The sequence below is a fragment of the Balaenoptera musculus genome, chromosome 2, assembly GCF_009873245.2.
Source record: "Balaenoptera musculus isolate JJ_BM4_2016_0621 chromosome 2, mBalMus1.pri.v3, whole genome shotgun sequence".
Lineage (NCBI taxonomy): Eukaryota > Metazoa > Chordata > Mammalia > Artiodactyla > Balaenopteridae > Balaenoptera > Balaenoptera musculus.
Window position 1 is genome coordinate 38,835,035 of NC_045786.1, and position 14,990 is coordinate 38,850,024.

The following is a 14,990-nucleotide window of genomic DNA, read 5'->3' on the forward strand; positions in this document are numbered from 1 at the left end:
TCTCTCTACCAATCGACTCTTCCTATGTGAGCAAACAGTGTAAATCAAAGGACCAAACTCTGGATAGTGGCCAGATGTCTCACTTGAGTTGTTCTTTGACAGCATGCCAACTGGCAAATCCATACACAGCACCCGTTGGCTGTCTCTCTCTCTCTCTCTCTCTCTCTCACACACACACACACACACACACACACACACACACACACACACAGAATCCATCATACGCACAGGTACACTTGTGAAAATAAAGCACCACAAGTATGACTGTCCTAGGCTTTCTGATCAGACAGGATTTGCAAGAATTCGGGGTCATTTGATCAAAATGTGTCCCCACTGCCCCCATACCTAAGAGCCCCTTCAGTAGACCCTGGACCATGGTTGCCTTCTCTTTAAATTAAGAAAAGAAGGGAAAAGAAAAGAAATAGATCTCTTCCAATGTCTTTATTATCATTATAATTATCATAATCTTTAGTTTTCAAAAATATAAATAGGTGCACGGAACCCTGGTGCCTGCACGGTCCCGGGGGTGGGGGAGGGAGGGGGGAGGGTTGGGCGGCACTCCCACCGGGAAGGAAATGCCCCCCGCCCAGCCCTGCCGAGATCGAGACCGACACCTGCTAGGGTGGCAGACCCGGGTGAGAGGAAGAGGGACCCTCGGAGGGAACCCGACGCCCACGCTTTGGAAGATCCCTCAATGGCTCTCTCCTGCCCGCTCACCTGCGGCCGGAAGCCACCCCCTCTCCCCCAGGCTCCTCCCCCGCACAGATGGCGCGGCCCTCCTACTCCGTCTCATCCCATACATTCAGCTGCGGTTCCGCACTCTTCATGCCCTCAGGCCTCTGCCCCTTCCTCCCTCCTCCCTAGCTCTCCCTGGAGGTGAAAGAACCAACGATTGCACTGCTCTTGGATAAGTCAGGAAACAAAAAATTACCTTCTTTATTTAACTTAACCCCTCCCCTTCTCCCCCTGTCCCTGCGCTGGTCCCTGGAAAGGCACAACGGGAGATTGAAGAAACGTCTCTAAACTCAGTCCACGGGTTACAATACGTTTGCTTTGCTTTGGCATTTGGGAGGAAAATTAGATGCAGTTTTGGCGATTTGAGGGGGTGGGTGGGTGCATACACAATGTGGGATTTATTTTTTTTCCTTCTTTAATGGAATTCCTTATATGACAGAAAGCGACAAGGAGAGGACACCATCCCTGTGGGATGTCAGCCTGGCAAGGCTCCTGGGCTCAGCATCCTGGGCACGTCCTGGAAGCTCGTCTCAGTGGGCCGTGCTGGGGCGGCTCCTCCGCAGGGGCCGTGAGCTCCGCTTCTGTAGTCTGCGCTTGTAGGTGGAGGCTGGGGTGAAAGGGAGATGGAAACATCTGGGTGAATCCTGGGAAGAAAGTGGGCCAGCCCAACCTCTCCCCGTCCTGCCTCTTCTCCGCTGGCTCCGCTCCCTGCAGAAACCATGGGCTCATGAAGGCAGCCTGAGGCTTTACCCACTTCTTGGTTTTGATTTTTCTTGGAACCACCTTGGGCTTCGGGGCTTCGGGGCTGGTGTTGAAAAGGAAAGTGGGCCACCCACTTTCATCTTCACCTTCTCAGTGCAAGTAAGCCCCCTCCCTGGGGGCAGCGGACATCTGTGATTGAGCCCACGGACGGTGCAGACAGCGGGGGACAGGGAGGAGGACGTGTTGGCGGTATCTAACGCTGTGTGGGGCGATGCTCACGGTCTGTGCAGGTGATCCGAGGCTCCTCCCAGTGCCCGCTGGGCTGGCACCGGATGGTGGGCACATGGCGCTGGACAAAGCCCTCGGTGCACTGGTACCGCACCAGGGAATTGATCTCGTACCGGTCCTTCTTCTGCCCGAAGATCCTGGCGTGCTCCACCACGGGGGGCTCTCCGCAGGCCACTGAGGGGCAAACACCCTTCAGAAAGGGCTCTCAGAGGGTCTCCCGTGATGCCCCATGCTGGTCATGAGCCAGTATGCCCCCCTCTGGCTGTGAGGAGATGGGCTCAGAGCCCAAGGAAGGGGCACAGAGCCTGAACACCCAGCCGTGAGCCCTGACTGCTGGGGAAGGGGTGCTTTCATGCCGCACTAAGAATCTGGAAAACACTGGTTCTAACATTTGAGTTCCTCGATGATTTAGAGCAGCAGTAAGGGAGTAAAAGGGAGAAAGGTGGGGAAAGAGGGCGAGAGCCGGGCAGACTGTCTGTGACTTCTCTATGAAAACAGTGATGCAGGGGAAAGTGGGAACTAAAGGAGACCTCGGGGGCAAGGGAGGGGAACGAGGCCAGGAGCAGGAACAGGTGGGGAGTGTCCTACTCGCACCTAGATGTCCACAGACTTAAAGCTGATGATCAAGGCTGACAACTCCGACTCTGCGACTGATGGGCTTGGGAACCCCAGACAGGGAGGCTCCCAACCTATGTGTGATTGTGGGTGACTTTCTGTGCTGATGTCCAAGGCACTGTACGTGTGGAGGGGGTCTGTCCTCCTGTGACCTTCACCCTCTCCCTGTCCCTAGTGGGCTGGCCCTTTCCATCAGCTCTGGGATGCTGGCATTGGGAGTGGCCCCCCAGGTCAGCTCCAGTCTGCTAGTTGGGCAGGTGAGGTGACCTCAACAGCCAGGAGTCCGGGTGACTCGCCCCAGGTCACACAGCAGGAGCCTGGAGTCTTGATTCTCTCCACGCTGCTTATCCCTCCCAGGCTGCTGCTTACCTGTGCCCTTTTTACACGTGAAGGGCAGCTGGTAATTGCAGGGAACGTCATTCCACTCGCCCTTCTCATGCCAGATCATCACCACGCAGTCCTCCCCAGTGGCAAAGAAGTTGTCAGGCTGGTTGGGGCGCCAGTTCTCAAATTGCTGTGGGTGGGAGTGGGGAAGGGGTGAGGAGGGGGCAGCAGCAGTACAGCTTGGCTGGACCCCTGCTTTCCCTCCCCACAAGCCCCTTCCTGGTGGTGGCGCAAAGACTGCTGGGAGTCTGGTCAGGGTGGTCCCAGGTGCCATGGAACCCACGGGCCCTCCAAAGAGCTGCTCACACCGCCTGGCTGTGGTCCTTGTCAGGAACTCAGAGCCCCCAGCACTCGCAGTCCCTGTTAATGAGCTGACGACACTCTCCTCTTCCATATGGGCCAACGGGGCTCGTCACCCAGGCTGCCTGCTTGGGCAGGACTGGGAGGTAGACATATGGCTCCCAAGTCCAGACTCTGCCTTCCCAGGCTTCTCCCTCTAGCCTGACTCAGGGACAAACAAGTCCCCTTTCCTCTAATGTAACTGCTCCCCTCCCACATGACCCTGTTCATATTTGCCTCTTCCAGGGAGACTTCCCTGAGGTCCTTTGCTGACCTCCATCATTTACTATGTGTACTGTTCAGCTGGCATCTATGTTGCTTTCTATCTGTCTGTCTGTCTCCTTGAGTGGACTCGAGTCCTCTGTGGGCAAGGAACCACTCTAAAGCTTCCATGTTCCCTCTTGGTGGTTTGCCTTCCTTCATTCATTGCCTTCCTCATCCCTCACCCTTCCTTTCATGGCATTATTCAGTTGTCCAGCCCTGGGCTGGTCTCTAAAGGGACAAGAACGAGACACAATCTCTGATCTCAGGGCTCCCGGTCCAGAAGCTGCTCAGTGAATGTTTGCATGTGATTTGAATGTGTCTCTCTCTGGGGGTCTTTATTCATCTCCTCTGGGCCGCCAACTATCCCGGGTGCCCCCAGCAGAACTCACCAAGGAGTGTCCATCTGACCAGCGGAAGTCTCCTTCGATGGTCTTGTCATTCAGGCCGATCCACTGATAGTCCTGAGCATTGTCTGGAGAGAGGACGTGGGTATGGGGCGCCCTGAAGGTGTCTGAGAAACTTGAGCTCGTAGAGACAGAGGGGATGGAGGGGTGGCAGGAGCTGGGTGGGCTCCTAGGAGCGTGACACCTGCCTCCAGGGTCCTGACAAGGGTCTTAGCACCTGCATGTTTGGAGTGCATTTGGACCATCTCCCTGAGCTGACATGGACTGATGACAGAGTCGGGGTTAATCCAGGGCTGACTCTGACAGACAGTGGGCTGTCCTGGCTGCAGCCAGAGCCCTTGGCCCCTCAGGCTGCGGAAATGCCCTTCCCTCCCTCCCTGCCCCCGACCCCTGCCGCCTCACTGGGCCCAAGTCCGCTGACTGCTGCCAAGGGAGATCCTTCGCCCATGTGACCATTCTCCGCTTGGGCCCCTGAGGCCTGGCCGCACTCACTGTTGACAAACTCCTGCTCCTCAGGGGTGACGATGCTGCTCAGGTGGGACTGCTGCTTCCGGCACTGGCCCTCGGCGTCCACCCAGGTCGCCCGGTCGGGGAAGTGGCGGTAACAGTGGCCCTGGAACTTGGTCCAGCCCTTCTCACACAGCTTCTGGTCTGCAACACAGGTCAGGGGCTTGAGGAGAGGGCCTGGAGGCCGACTGGGGATGGCGTCTGCTGCCAGTCTCGGGGCAGGGATTCCTGCGTTCACCCTGCCTTCCGTGTCACTCCCCAAAGGAAGGGAGAGGCCCGACTGGATCGGGGCTCAAGTTGGAAGCCAAGAGGCCTGGCCCTGCCCCCTCCTGCCCCAGGAGCCTCTGGGAAATGCCGGGGACCCTTTCTTTTCCTGATATTGCTCCCCACCCCCAAAGCTTTTCTCCTGTTGAAGTCTGCTCTGCAGGGCTGGCAGAGCTCAGCAGCCAGGTAAAAAGAGGTGGGAAGGTAGGAGGTGTTGAGGCTTAAGGAAAAACATGGCTCAGAGGCTCTGAGGGGCTCCAGGGAGACAGGGAGCTGCGGGGAAGTGTGTGAAGGGGGCAGCAGCCGGCAGTGCTGGGGGCATGAAATGGAAACTTGGGTGGGGACAGAGGAGCAGAAATGCCTGCTTTGGGTCCAGAGAAGACACAGAACTCTAAGTCTATCCTATCAGAGCTGGCTCTAGCAGAGCACACGATACTGCCTCAGGGTCCACGACCCAGGGACCCTGGCTTTTCATTTTATTTCTTGGTGGCAGATGAGAAGAGGGGAAGGGCTTCTCTCCTCCCAAGTCTACACTGGTAACGGATTCTGAGTTCAGCAGAAGGGACTGATGTGGAGCTCTTGGAGCAGCCTAGAGGGACAGACAGAGGCAGGTGCGTGCTGGAACTGGCTCCTTCAGGCTTGGGAAAGCCATTAGGAGTGTGTCTTCCCAACTCGGCCTTTATTTTTTAATTTAATTTTATTTAATTAATTAATTTATTTAACTATTTTTGGCTGCTCCGTGCGGCATGCGGGATCTTAGTTCCCTGACCAGGGATTGAACTCGTGCCCCCTGCAGTGGAAGCACGGAGTCTTAACCACTGGACCGCCAGGGAAGACCCCCAACTCGGTCTTTAGTGACATTACATTGGTAGCTTTAACTGGCCCTTGTGAGAGTGTTATACCCCAGAAATTGGCAGATGCTACAAATCAGGGATCCTCCTTCCTCTCTGAGAGTCAGTTGTTAAACATCTGCCAGCACAGCACTGGACAGAGGGAATTCCAAGACCCTCTTTTCTTTCTTCCCCTCGTGCCTCACAGGTGAAGGGCTGTCCCTAGGGCCCTGGGGCTGAGTGTAGGGCCATGAACCCTTCAGGCTGTATGGCAGCCTCCCTGGTCTGGCTGTTCCAGGACGAAAGGACCAGTACCTGAAGGGAAGGATGCTTAAGCTGAAGGGGTGGATGCTGGGCAGGGTTGGAAGACAGACGCTTGGGCAGAGCAGAGAGAGAGAAGAGTTTGCGGCCAGCAGCCTTTGAAGAAAGAGGCAGCGCAGCAGGAAGGCTTAGGAGGATGCTGCCAGTCCCCTGCTACCAGTGCCTTCCCCACGGGTTTGGAAAGAAAGGCAGAGAGACTTCAGAGGTAGCTGAGCACCTGAGGAGGCCAGAGGCATATCATCCCAGGGCTGATTGTGGGGTCCATTCTTGGGCCACCTGAGTGCCTGAGGGCTGAGCTGGGTGGGCAAAGTTGGAGGCAGCAGCTGTGCTGGGAGGGGCCAGGGCCATGCAGGATGGAGGCTCTGGGGCAACAGCAACAGAATTCCAGGAAGGCTGCAAGAAGGAGCAGGGCCAGAGCCAAGGCTTGAAGCACGCTTGGGGTGGTGAGCGCTCAGGATTGGAGCAGGAGAAGAGATGCAGCCCTGCTCAGTTGGGCACCCAGGCCCAGGGCCCAGTTCGGGGGCTCTGGCACCCTCTCTCTGCTCCATCAGAGTGCAGAGCCCAGTCTGACACCCAAGAGCTGTTGTCTGCGTGGACATTCCATGCCCTTCTCCCTGTGGCAAATACTCTGGCATCCTGGGGAGGAAATCCTTGTAACTCTCCACCCCCACCCCAGACAAGACCCCATGCACCAATTTCTTAGAGTCTTGGGGTGAAGGTGGAGAATGGGAGGCTGCAGGGAAGGAGGGTCCAGGCCAAGTCTTTTCTTCCAGAAGTTCCTCCACCAGTCTGTAACCTTGGCAGTGCCTCCAAGGAACATGCAATCCAAAACTACCTTCCCACTCTGATTAGGAGTTTCAGTTGCTGTCTGGAAGTTTCTGGGATGTCTAAATTGAGAGTTCATTGAAAATGGTTTTGAGCCCCTAAACACTTCCAGTTCTGCACGGACCATTGCTACTAGCAACTGCAAGCTCCATCTCCCCCTTTCTGAGTTGGGGTGGCCCTGAGATGGGGAGATTAGGAAACACTGAAGGTGAGAAGACTGTGGGCTCAGTCTGGCCTCAGGAAGTTCCTGGCCCACAGCTCCCCTTTGCAGGGCCTGGCCCAGGTGCAGAAACTGAGGGGTTGGCAAGGCCCAAGAGAGGAAGCTCAGAGCCCTTGCAGCGAGGCTCTGTTCTCTCTGGCCAGCCTTTTGCCTTGCACAAGGGAGGGAGCAAGGAAGCATGGACCGGAGTGGCACTGACGTGGCAGCTGTCACGGTGGCAATGAGGACAAGGTGACATACAGCTGTCCTTGTGCATGCATGACTTGAGCATGCTGGTGACACGGGAGCTCTCAGACAGACAGACCATAGCTCTTGCCAGAGAAGAAGAGGAAGGCAGCTTGACCAGTGTGGCACGGTGGCTCCCAAGGCCATGGAGGGGCCACAGAGGTCCCGTGGGCAATACGGCAGGCAGACACATGCCCATGGCCATGCTGGGAAGATCCGGGGCTCTCATCCGGAGCAAGAACCAATGACTCCCACCCATAGTGTCCTTCAAGACAAATGCATGGAATTGGCTCTGTCTTCTTAGTCTGATGCATGCACCAACTTTGCTGGTGGCATCTGGAAGCCCTGGAGCAGGTTAGTGTTTGAAAGTTCCCCCAGAGCCCCACCTTCCAAAGTGCAGGCTGGCCCGGCCTGCATGTCTCTTCTGCAGTCAAATCAGCCAGTGCCCCAGAGGAGGGTTTCCGCAGGGAACAGCAAGAGAAGGAGTGAGAATGAGTGGGGCCGACTTCTCACTTGTGGCCCCTGAAGGGGCTGTCTGGATGGATCTTGGGGGCCCCACAGGGCCTAGAACCTGTGGTTAGCAGGGAAGGATGAGGGAGGAAGAGGGGGTGCAGCAGTTAGTAACATTAGCTGAAGCCGAGACGGTCGTACCGATCTCACACAGGTCCCCTTGGTAGCTGGGAAGGCATAAGCATGTGAAAGAGTCGATGGCATCCACGCAGGTGGCTCCATTCAGACAAGGGCTTGAGAGGCACTCGTCAATGTCTGCAAGAAACCAAGGGCCACCATTAGGACTCCTGCCGGCAACTCCAGCTTCACAATTGCATTGCAGCTTCTTTATGCGTGGCCAGCCCTGCTGCTCTCCAGAGCCCGGGATTTCCTAAGAACTGTTGCTGCTGCTGCTGCTGCCGCCATCGTGGAGTGCTGAGCCAAAGATCCAACAAGGGTTTTCTTGGATGTGTGTGGTTCTGGATGGGCAAGCTTGGAGCACTGGAGCCAGGTTTCCCAGTGGGTGAAGGGATCTGCTGCTTCTGAGGGCAAATGCCTACTGTGAGAGTGAGCTTGGAGTTCCTCCAGGACGTCTTCTCTTGTGAATATTTCAAGAGGCCTTGAGGTCTGAATTGGCTCTCAAACATGGCGGTGAGCAAGGACACTGGAATTCCAGTTCTTGAAGCTTGGTTTGACCTCTTTCTTTTCCTAGCTTCTTCTGTAGTTATGAACCAAGGAAAGAGGACAAGGCCGTGCAGTACTAGAACAAAGAAGCTAGAAGTGGTTCACAGAGTATAGGATCATGAGAAAATGGCAGTGTGGGATATCTGCATGAGACTTGTTAGATTTTTTTGTCTGTTTTTTGGTTGCAGACACCTTCTTTGTCTTCAGTAAATAAGATTCTAGAGTATCTTATAAAGATGAAGCCAACATTGTTATCTTGGGGGAAGGGACAGAAACCCAGCTTAATATTTCCCCATGTAACCTCCTTCCAGTTTAAGGCCTCAGAAATGGACATCTCCAATGAGTCATGATTTCTAGAAGGGCTGCATCCTGGCCAGTGGGAGACCAGTGTTTAAAGCCAGCGAGGCGTTTAGTAAGTGGCCATCCACCAGCACCAGCCTGGGATACCGGCAGGTCCCCATCAGCCTCTGTTCCCCAGAAGACTCTTCTTTCCTTCTGTTCTTCTGGTCCAGGATGTTCTCTGTGATCCAACTTCTTTGTGGGACTTACATTGGTAAGTCATTGGCCTTTGCCTCAAATTTTCATCCATTAGCCAAGGTGAGAACTGAAACTCCTAATCTGGTCTTTCTGCACTTTCAGAGAAGCCAGAGACCTACAGGGTCCTTCTACTCTCTTTGTCTTCGTTCTCCAAAAACACCGGCTGGGTTACTTCCTCTGGGAACATGATAAAAGGTATTGTGAAGCTCCTCTTCCCAGGGGATTAATAAAATTCTGGAATGAAAGGGTTCCACTGGCTTATGGGGGCAGCATGATACGTACAGCTATGTTCATACAATCTTCAGGACCTGGCGTGTCTGTGGGTGGTCTCCACGTAGGCAGCTCCCTGAATATGTTCCAGGACTTAGTTCTTACTTCTCATAAGAACAGACTAGATCTTAAAGTCAATCCTCTGATAAGAAGATAAAAGCACTTTCTTCTGGATCCTTTTCACTAGTGCATAGCCGATGTTATCTAGACCAGAGCTGGGTTTGTGCAATGGGAGGCCTGAAAATCTCAAGTCCTCAGGTATGTCTCTCTTCCCACGAAGTTCTTGACTTTATTTCAGGGAGTGTACACCATGGGCTAGAAACCAACAGTTCCAAGTTTGAAACTGTTCCAAGCAAAACCAAAATGCATGGAGGAACGGACTGAAATCCCAGCATGCACTTGGATTCCCAGCATGCACCAGGATTCCCAGCAGCAGCAGTAGCAGCAATAGGTCAGGCCGGTGGGCGGAAGCTGGGGGAGGTTCTCCTGCTTCAGAAAAGCTACTGTTGTCTTTCGTCCATTAGCGTCATTATGGAAGATGGGAAGCACTGGGCAAGGGGGTATTAAGCAAATGTAGGCGCTAAAGCAGTTGTACAGAGCAGGGGACAGGAGTGGCCCGTGGGGAGAAGAGCCAGACATCAACCCTGGGGCCTCTGGCCAACCCACGTGGGAGAGGGCGGGAGGGCGGAGGCCCAGAGGGAGGTCGGGCCAGGTAGCTTCCGGTGGTACCAGAAGCTTATTTCACATCACTCGCCCCCGCAAGGCAGCATGAGGTCCGGGACAGTTTTCCTTTGGTGTTTGGCCAGGGCACAGGATCTGAGAAGTCTGCAGGGACTGAAACCCAAGGAACCAGGTTCCCGGGCTCAGAAGCTGTTTTATGCAGGGCCCTGGATTCACAGATGAGGAGGAAAGGAAGGGCCATAATCCTGAAGACCAGAGCCTGTGAGTGGCACTGGGGCAGCTTAGAGAGGGCTTCAGCAGTAGGGAGAGGGCTGAGGATCCTGTGTGGGGCCTTCTCAGGCTTGTGGTGCGTCCTCTCCCCTTCCACTGGCTGGAAGAGCCACTCTTCCAGCCCACCTCTTTCTGTGAAGGCAATTAGAACATTGCTTGTCTTCTGGAACTATGAGAAGAGTTGGGCTGGGCCCTGCTGTACTTTGGGTACCCCAGACAAGGTGACAGCAGATGGAGGACTGGAAGGGCTTTGGGCAACGGGCAGACGGTGTGAAAGAAGAGAGGAAAGAGAGGGAGCCAATATCTCCCAAAAATCTTCTCTGAGCCAGACACTATGTCTCACACACACTTAACCTCCCAGCGGCCCTATGGCATGGACGTTGCTGGGCCATTTTACAGATAAGAAAACAAATGAAGTGACCTGCCCATGCTGGTAAGTGGGGGAGACAGATTGGAGAAGATGGAGGAGAGAATTAGACCATGAGGATGAAAGCTGGGCCTCTGTTCCACATGGAGAGAGAGAGAGACGCTGGAGTCCTGTATCTCAGCATCTCATTACCATTTCTGCTTCCCCAGCCAAGGGCTCACCGGTCATCACTAAGCAGGGACTTTGAGTCCTCTTCTCTCTACTCTAACCAAAAGGGATGGTTTGTTCCTGAACAAGGCCCTCTAGTGATATCTCTAACTTAAGGGAGAAAATAACTGAGAACCCTGGTAAAGGTGAGGGAAATAAAGATACTTGCAAATAATCACTTCGGCGTCTGAATTGGAGACCACAGGTCTCCACCCTGAAGAGGTCTTGTCCAGCTGTTGCCTGGGTCAGAGCCCAGGATTTCCAAGTTAGAGCTTATTTTGTTCATAGGAAAGGTTGAATGAAGTGACAGCAGGCGCTTTTACTCAAGTGATACCCAACCAAAGGGGTTGCCACTCGTAAATAGCATGGTATGAATGGTACCCCTCAAGTTGTTCAGTGTACAACCTGTGCAGCTGTATGTGGTGACCCTGGACATGACTATCCTGGACAAGGATAGGGGGAAAATCTCCTCAAGAAGCACAGAGACAATTTCTTAGCTCAGTAGATGCTCTGCACCCTGCAAAGACCTAGGATCAATCAGGATGAACAGAATTGAATACGTACGCTCACTTTCTGGTGTATCACAATCGACAGAAGGATTACAAGAGCATATTTATCAGTTCCAATTTGCTTTAAAAACAAACATGATTAGATTAAAAGTATGTTATAGTTATTTATACTATCAAGTTGTTGATGTTTTTAAAGTTTGATCTTGAATGTAACTTTAATATCCTGCTAAATTCAATTAGTTGCCTGTTAAAATCTGCCCATGGACTTCTTGGTTAAGTCAAGTCAAGAAGGTGTAATTTGTATTTTCACTTGTAACCCTGTATTTTCACTTGCTTGGAAAGCACTTCCCCCCACCTCCCAGGGATAAGGTGTCACTGGAATTCAAATATCACCCCACTAGGGGGAGAGACAGGGTCAGGTCATAGATCAGAACCCCAAGCCCACAAAGTAAAAGATGTCAGTTAAACAGAAAAGAGGCTGATTAAATTTTAAGTTCATGCCCTTCTAACCAAGGAGTTTAGAGAAATCCAGGCAATGCCAGTGATTGCTGGGAAATTGGACGTGAGATCTGATTTCTCAAATTTAGCTGCCCATTAGAATCACTGTGGTATAATCTTTAGATTAAAAAAAATTACCAACAGCACCAGAGTCCCACCCCAGACCAAGTGAATCAGAATAGCTCAGGGCGGGGCCCAGGTATAGTGCCTTTTAAAAACGTCCCAGGTGATTCTAAGGAGTAGCCAGGATTGAAACCTCAGAATCAGAAATCTAATCCCCACAGGAAGTACTGTATTAGCAATGGAGGTGGGGAGGATGCTTCTGCTTTTTAAGTGGATCCGAATAGGATAGTCCTGCTTTTTTTTTTTTTGGCCACATTGCTAGGCATGCGGAATCTTAGTTCCCTGACCCCCTGCAGTGGGAAGCGCAGAGTCATAACCACTGGACCACCAGGGAAGTCCCCAGTCCTGCTTTTAATTGCTAAAGAATCTAAGTATTCATTAAACATATTTATTTTGATGTAAAGAGTAGAGATTAATAATTTATCAAGAACTTATTTGTGGAACGCTGACTAAACAAGATGACACTGATCTATACGGTCTTTTAACAACCTGTGGTTCCCAGTTCTAGAGCCAGATGACAGGTGGGTGATCTGTGGATACTGGACACCTTCTGCAGTCCTTTTGGAAGCACCAAATCTTGAGCTTGAATTGAACAGGAGCGACTTGGGACACCAGGGGTAGAGTCATGGGCAATGAGACCCCAGATTTTGCATGTGGATGACTCTTACCACTTGCCCTTTAGAGATGACAAAGCTTTTTGTAATCAGTGGCTTGAGAGATGGGGAAGGGGAACTGGTCAGATGTACACAGACGATCTTAATCCTCATAGCAGTGTTTCTCAGCTCTGCCTGCACACTGGAGTCACTTGGGAGTTTAAAAAACCCCAGTGCCAAGGCCACAGGACCATTCCAATCAGAATCTGCGGGGGTGGGACCCAGGCATCAGAATTTTTTTAAAGCTGAGAACCACTACCTTTGACCCTATTTACAAATGAGGTAGTGAGGGCTTGTCTGTGAGTGTCTAGTTGGACCAACTCCAATTCTACAGCTGTTCTTCATTCTGGTTCCCCTGAAGTCTGGCTTCTAGCTCTTTAAGACCGACAACCGGTTGTTATGTTCAAGAGAAGGCTTCCTATTTAACCGAGTGTGTTAAACAGCAAACACCTCAGTTCTTGATTGGACTTGCTCAGTGAAGTTAGGCAAATCACTTAACCTCTCTGTGCTGCAGTTTCAAATGGGGATGATTACAAGCTCTCAGAGCTGCCTAGGAAGAAATTGTGGGAAAGAAAGCCCTTTGGAAATATACACAATTAGAGAAAAGCTGTCCTTATAGCAGATTAGCTAAGGGCCATTGTCACCTACTTCTAATTTCAGAGGTGCCAGGACATGAGCCTTGCTGTGTGACTTCTGATACCAGTGTCACATTTTTGCTTCAAGCATCAGGTTGGGGAAGCAGTTGCTAAGAATGGAGAGAGGTGTCAGAAGATACCAAAAGAGGGCAAGGGGGTTCTGGTCCTGGCGGCTGTCCCCACCCCGGAAGTCCTGTCGGGCTCTGAGTCTGTTCCTCGCTGACCCAGGCTGAGCTGGCCGACAGAGCTGAGCTCCACAACACTTCACCCAAGATGGGTCCCCTGCTGCTCTCTACCTGCACACCCAGACCCAGGGGGGGACGTGTCTGCACACCTGGCACGATGCCCCCCAGGGGCACTGCTCACGGGACAGACAGAGCCACTCCCACTGCCGACTGAAGACTTTGTGTGCTGGAAAGCGCACAAGGTCTCCCCAAGTTTTCATCAGGGGCGGGCTCTCCCAGGACAGAGGCAGTGCTCTGCCTTCTCCTTGGGGATGGATGAAAGAGGGGTATGACTATAGCCCCTGGGGTCACTATGGCTCAGTGGGAACACTGTCCCCTCGGTAGAAAGGCCAGGACCTTCCTAGGAGAGCCTACCTTCTCTGGCCACAGAGGCCCATAGTGTTCTCAGTCACGGCCCCCCACACGTGGGCAGAGGCTGACCCCAAATCGGAAGAGAGTGAATAGGTATTCACCCTAGTGCCTGTTTATATAAACATATATATCTCCTGTCTAAGTGCCAAGGATACAGCGTCTTTATATTATGAGTATATAATGTATTATGAGGTGTTATTTTGCATATATATTAATGTCTATAAACACAGAATGATTCTTTGTGTTTGATGTAAAGTTATTTTGCATGTGTCCTAGGTATGAAGCCCTTTTAGGGAAGGCCTTGGGTCTCTGATGCCTGACTTCAGACAGGGCGGGGCTAAGGGCCTGGGAGCAGCACAGAGAGCTAACCCAAGAATCTGAGCTTGGAGGGGACTGGGCGTTTCTTTTCTCAAGGGTGGTGATGTTAATGAGCTGAGATGTCCTCATGGCCACAGGCCTCAAGGTGTTTAGGGAGCGACAGGTAGATTCTAATCATCTTGTTTTCAGGGCCACCTCCAATCAGAGGATCCCCCAGGCTCCTCACTCATCCCACAAGCTGCTTGGGCAAACAGGGGCCCCAGGGTGGTGGGTGCCCAGGGGTGGGGCACTGCTGGGTCACAGCTGACCTGCAGCCATGAATCCTGGAGCTGGGAGTGACAAGCTCTGTCTGTGTCATCTCCTTCAGGGCAAGAAGGGGACCCAAACCCCACCCAGACGCAAGCGTGGAGGGGAACATAGGGGCTTTCTTGGAGGGCTCCACTCTGCATGATGCAAGACAGCCCCCATGGAGATTCCCTCCCGGGAACTGCGGGGCGTGACGGGGTCTCCTCAACACACGCCCTAGCTCAACATTTCTTTGAAGTCTCAAGTTTTATCTTCAAAATTCCAGCACGTTTTGCATTCTACTCATAAAACAATCATTGGCTTGACAAAAAAAAACGAACTACTTCTCAGTTTAATTACTTGACTTTTTGCTCCTAAACCGCCATGTAGACCGGACGCTCTAGAAAGACGTGCTGTGTTTACCCTGTGCCTGCTACCCAACACGTCACCGTGTACTCTCCTTCCCAGTGTGAGAAGCCTGAGCCCCAACTGACTTTGGTTGCCTCCTCCCAACCCCTCTGCCTGCACCCCCCATGGCCTATGAGGGTCTTACCTATGTCTCAGTGCTTGCCAGTGTGGCCGGGGGGGCACAGGCATATGACGTGTCCCTCCGTCTCCTGGCAGGTCGCAACACCGCAGGGCTCCTTGGCACAGGTGGTGGGGTCTGCAACCCCCAGGGAGAGGCTGAGCATCAAGAATGTAGCTGCCTGGGGTACAGCGCAGCCTCTACGACCTCGAGGGTGAGGCCTGAGGCCCCAGAAGCCCACAAGGCTGGTTCTGGGTCAACACGCTTCTGAGGTCTCTGGCCCTCCTGAGCCCCAGCATCTGGGAGCGGTTGGGGGCTCTCTGACTGGGGAAGGTCTCTCAGTACACAGGGGGAGGCAAGGGATCCCACACAAAAAGCAAAGGAAAATCATCAGCCTCTGGTGCCCAGTGCCAGGTTTG

At 52.9% G+C, this 14,990-nt stretch overlaps 1 protein-coding gene across 3 annotated transcripts in view; it reads right to left on the bottom strand.

Moving 5' to 3' along the window:
• Nucleotides 1-597: 597 nt before the first annotated feature.
• ACAN (aggrecan) overlaps nt 598-14,990 on the bottom strand; it is a 62,714-nt gene continuing 48,321 nt past the window's right edge. For 2 of the 3 annotated variants that reach the window (XM_036843480.1, XM_036843478.1), the window contains 6 exons: nt 7,575-7,688; nt 4,224-4,382; nt 3,717-3,799; nt 2,710-2,854; nt 1,717-1,899; nt 598-1,342 (listed from right to left, as the gene is read on the bottom strand). In XM_036843480.1, coding sequence (XP_036699375.1) covers nt 1,266-1,342; nt 1,717-1,899; nt 2,710-2,854; nt 3,717-3,799; nt 4,224-4,382; nt 7,575-7,688 — 761 coding nt within the window. In that variant the 3' untranslated portion in view covers nt 598-1,265. The remainder of the gene's footprint in view (nt 1,343-1,716; nt 1,900-2,709; nt 2,855-3,716; nt 3,800-4,223; nt 4,383-7,574; nt 7,689-14,990) is intronic. The other variant, XM_036843479.1, reaches the window with a different exon arrangement.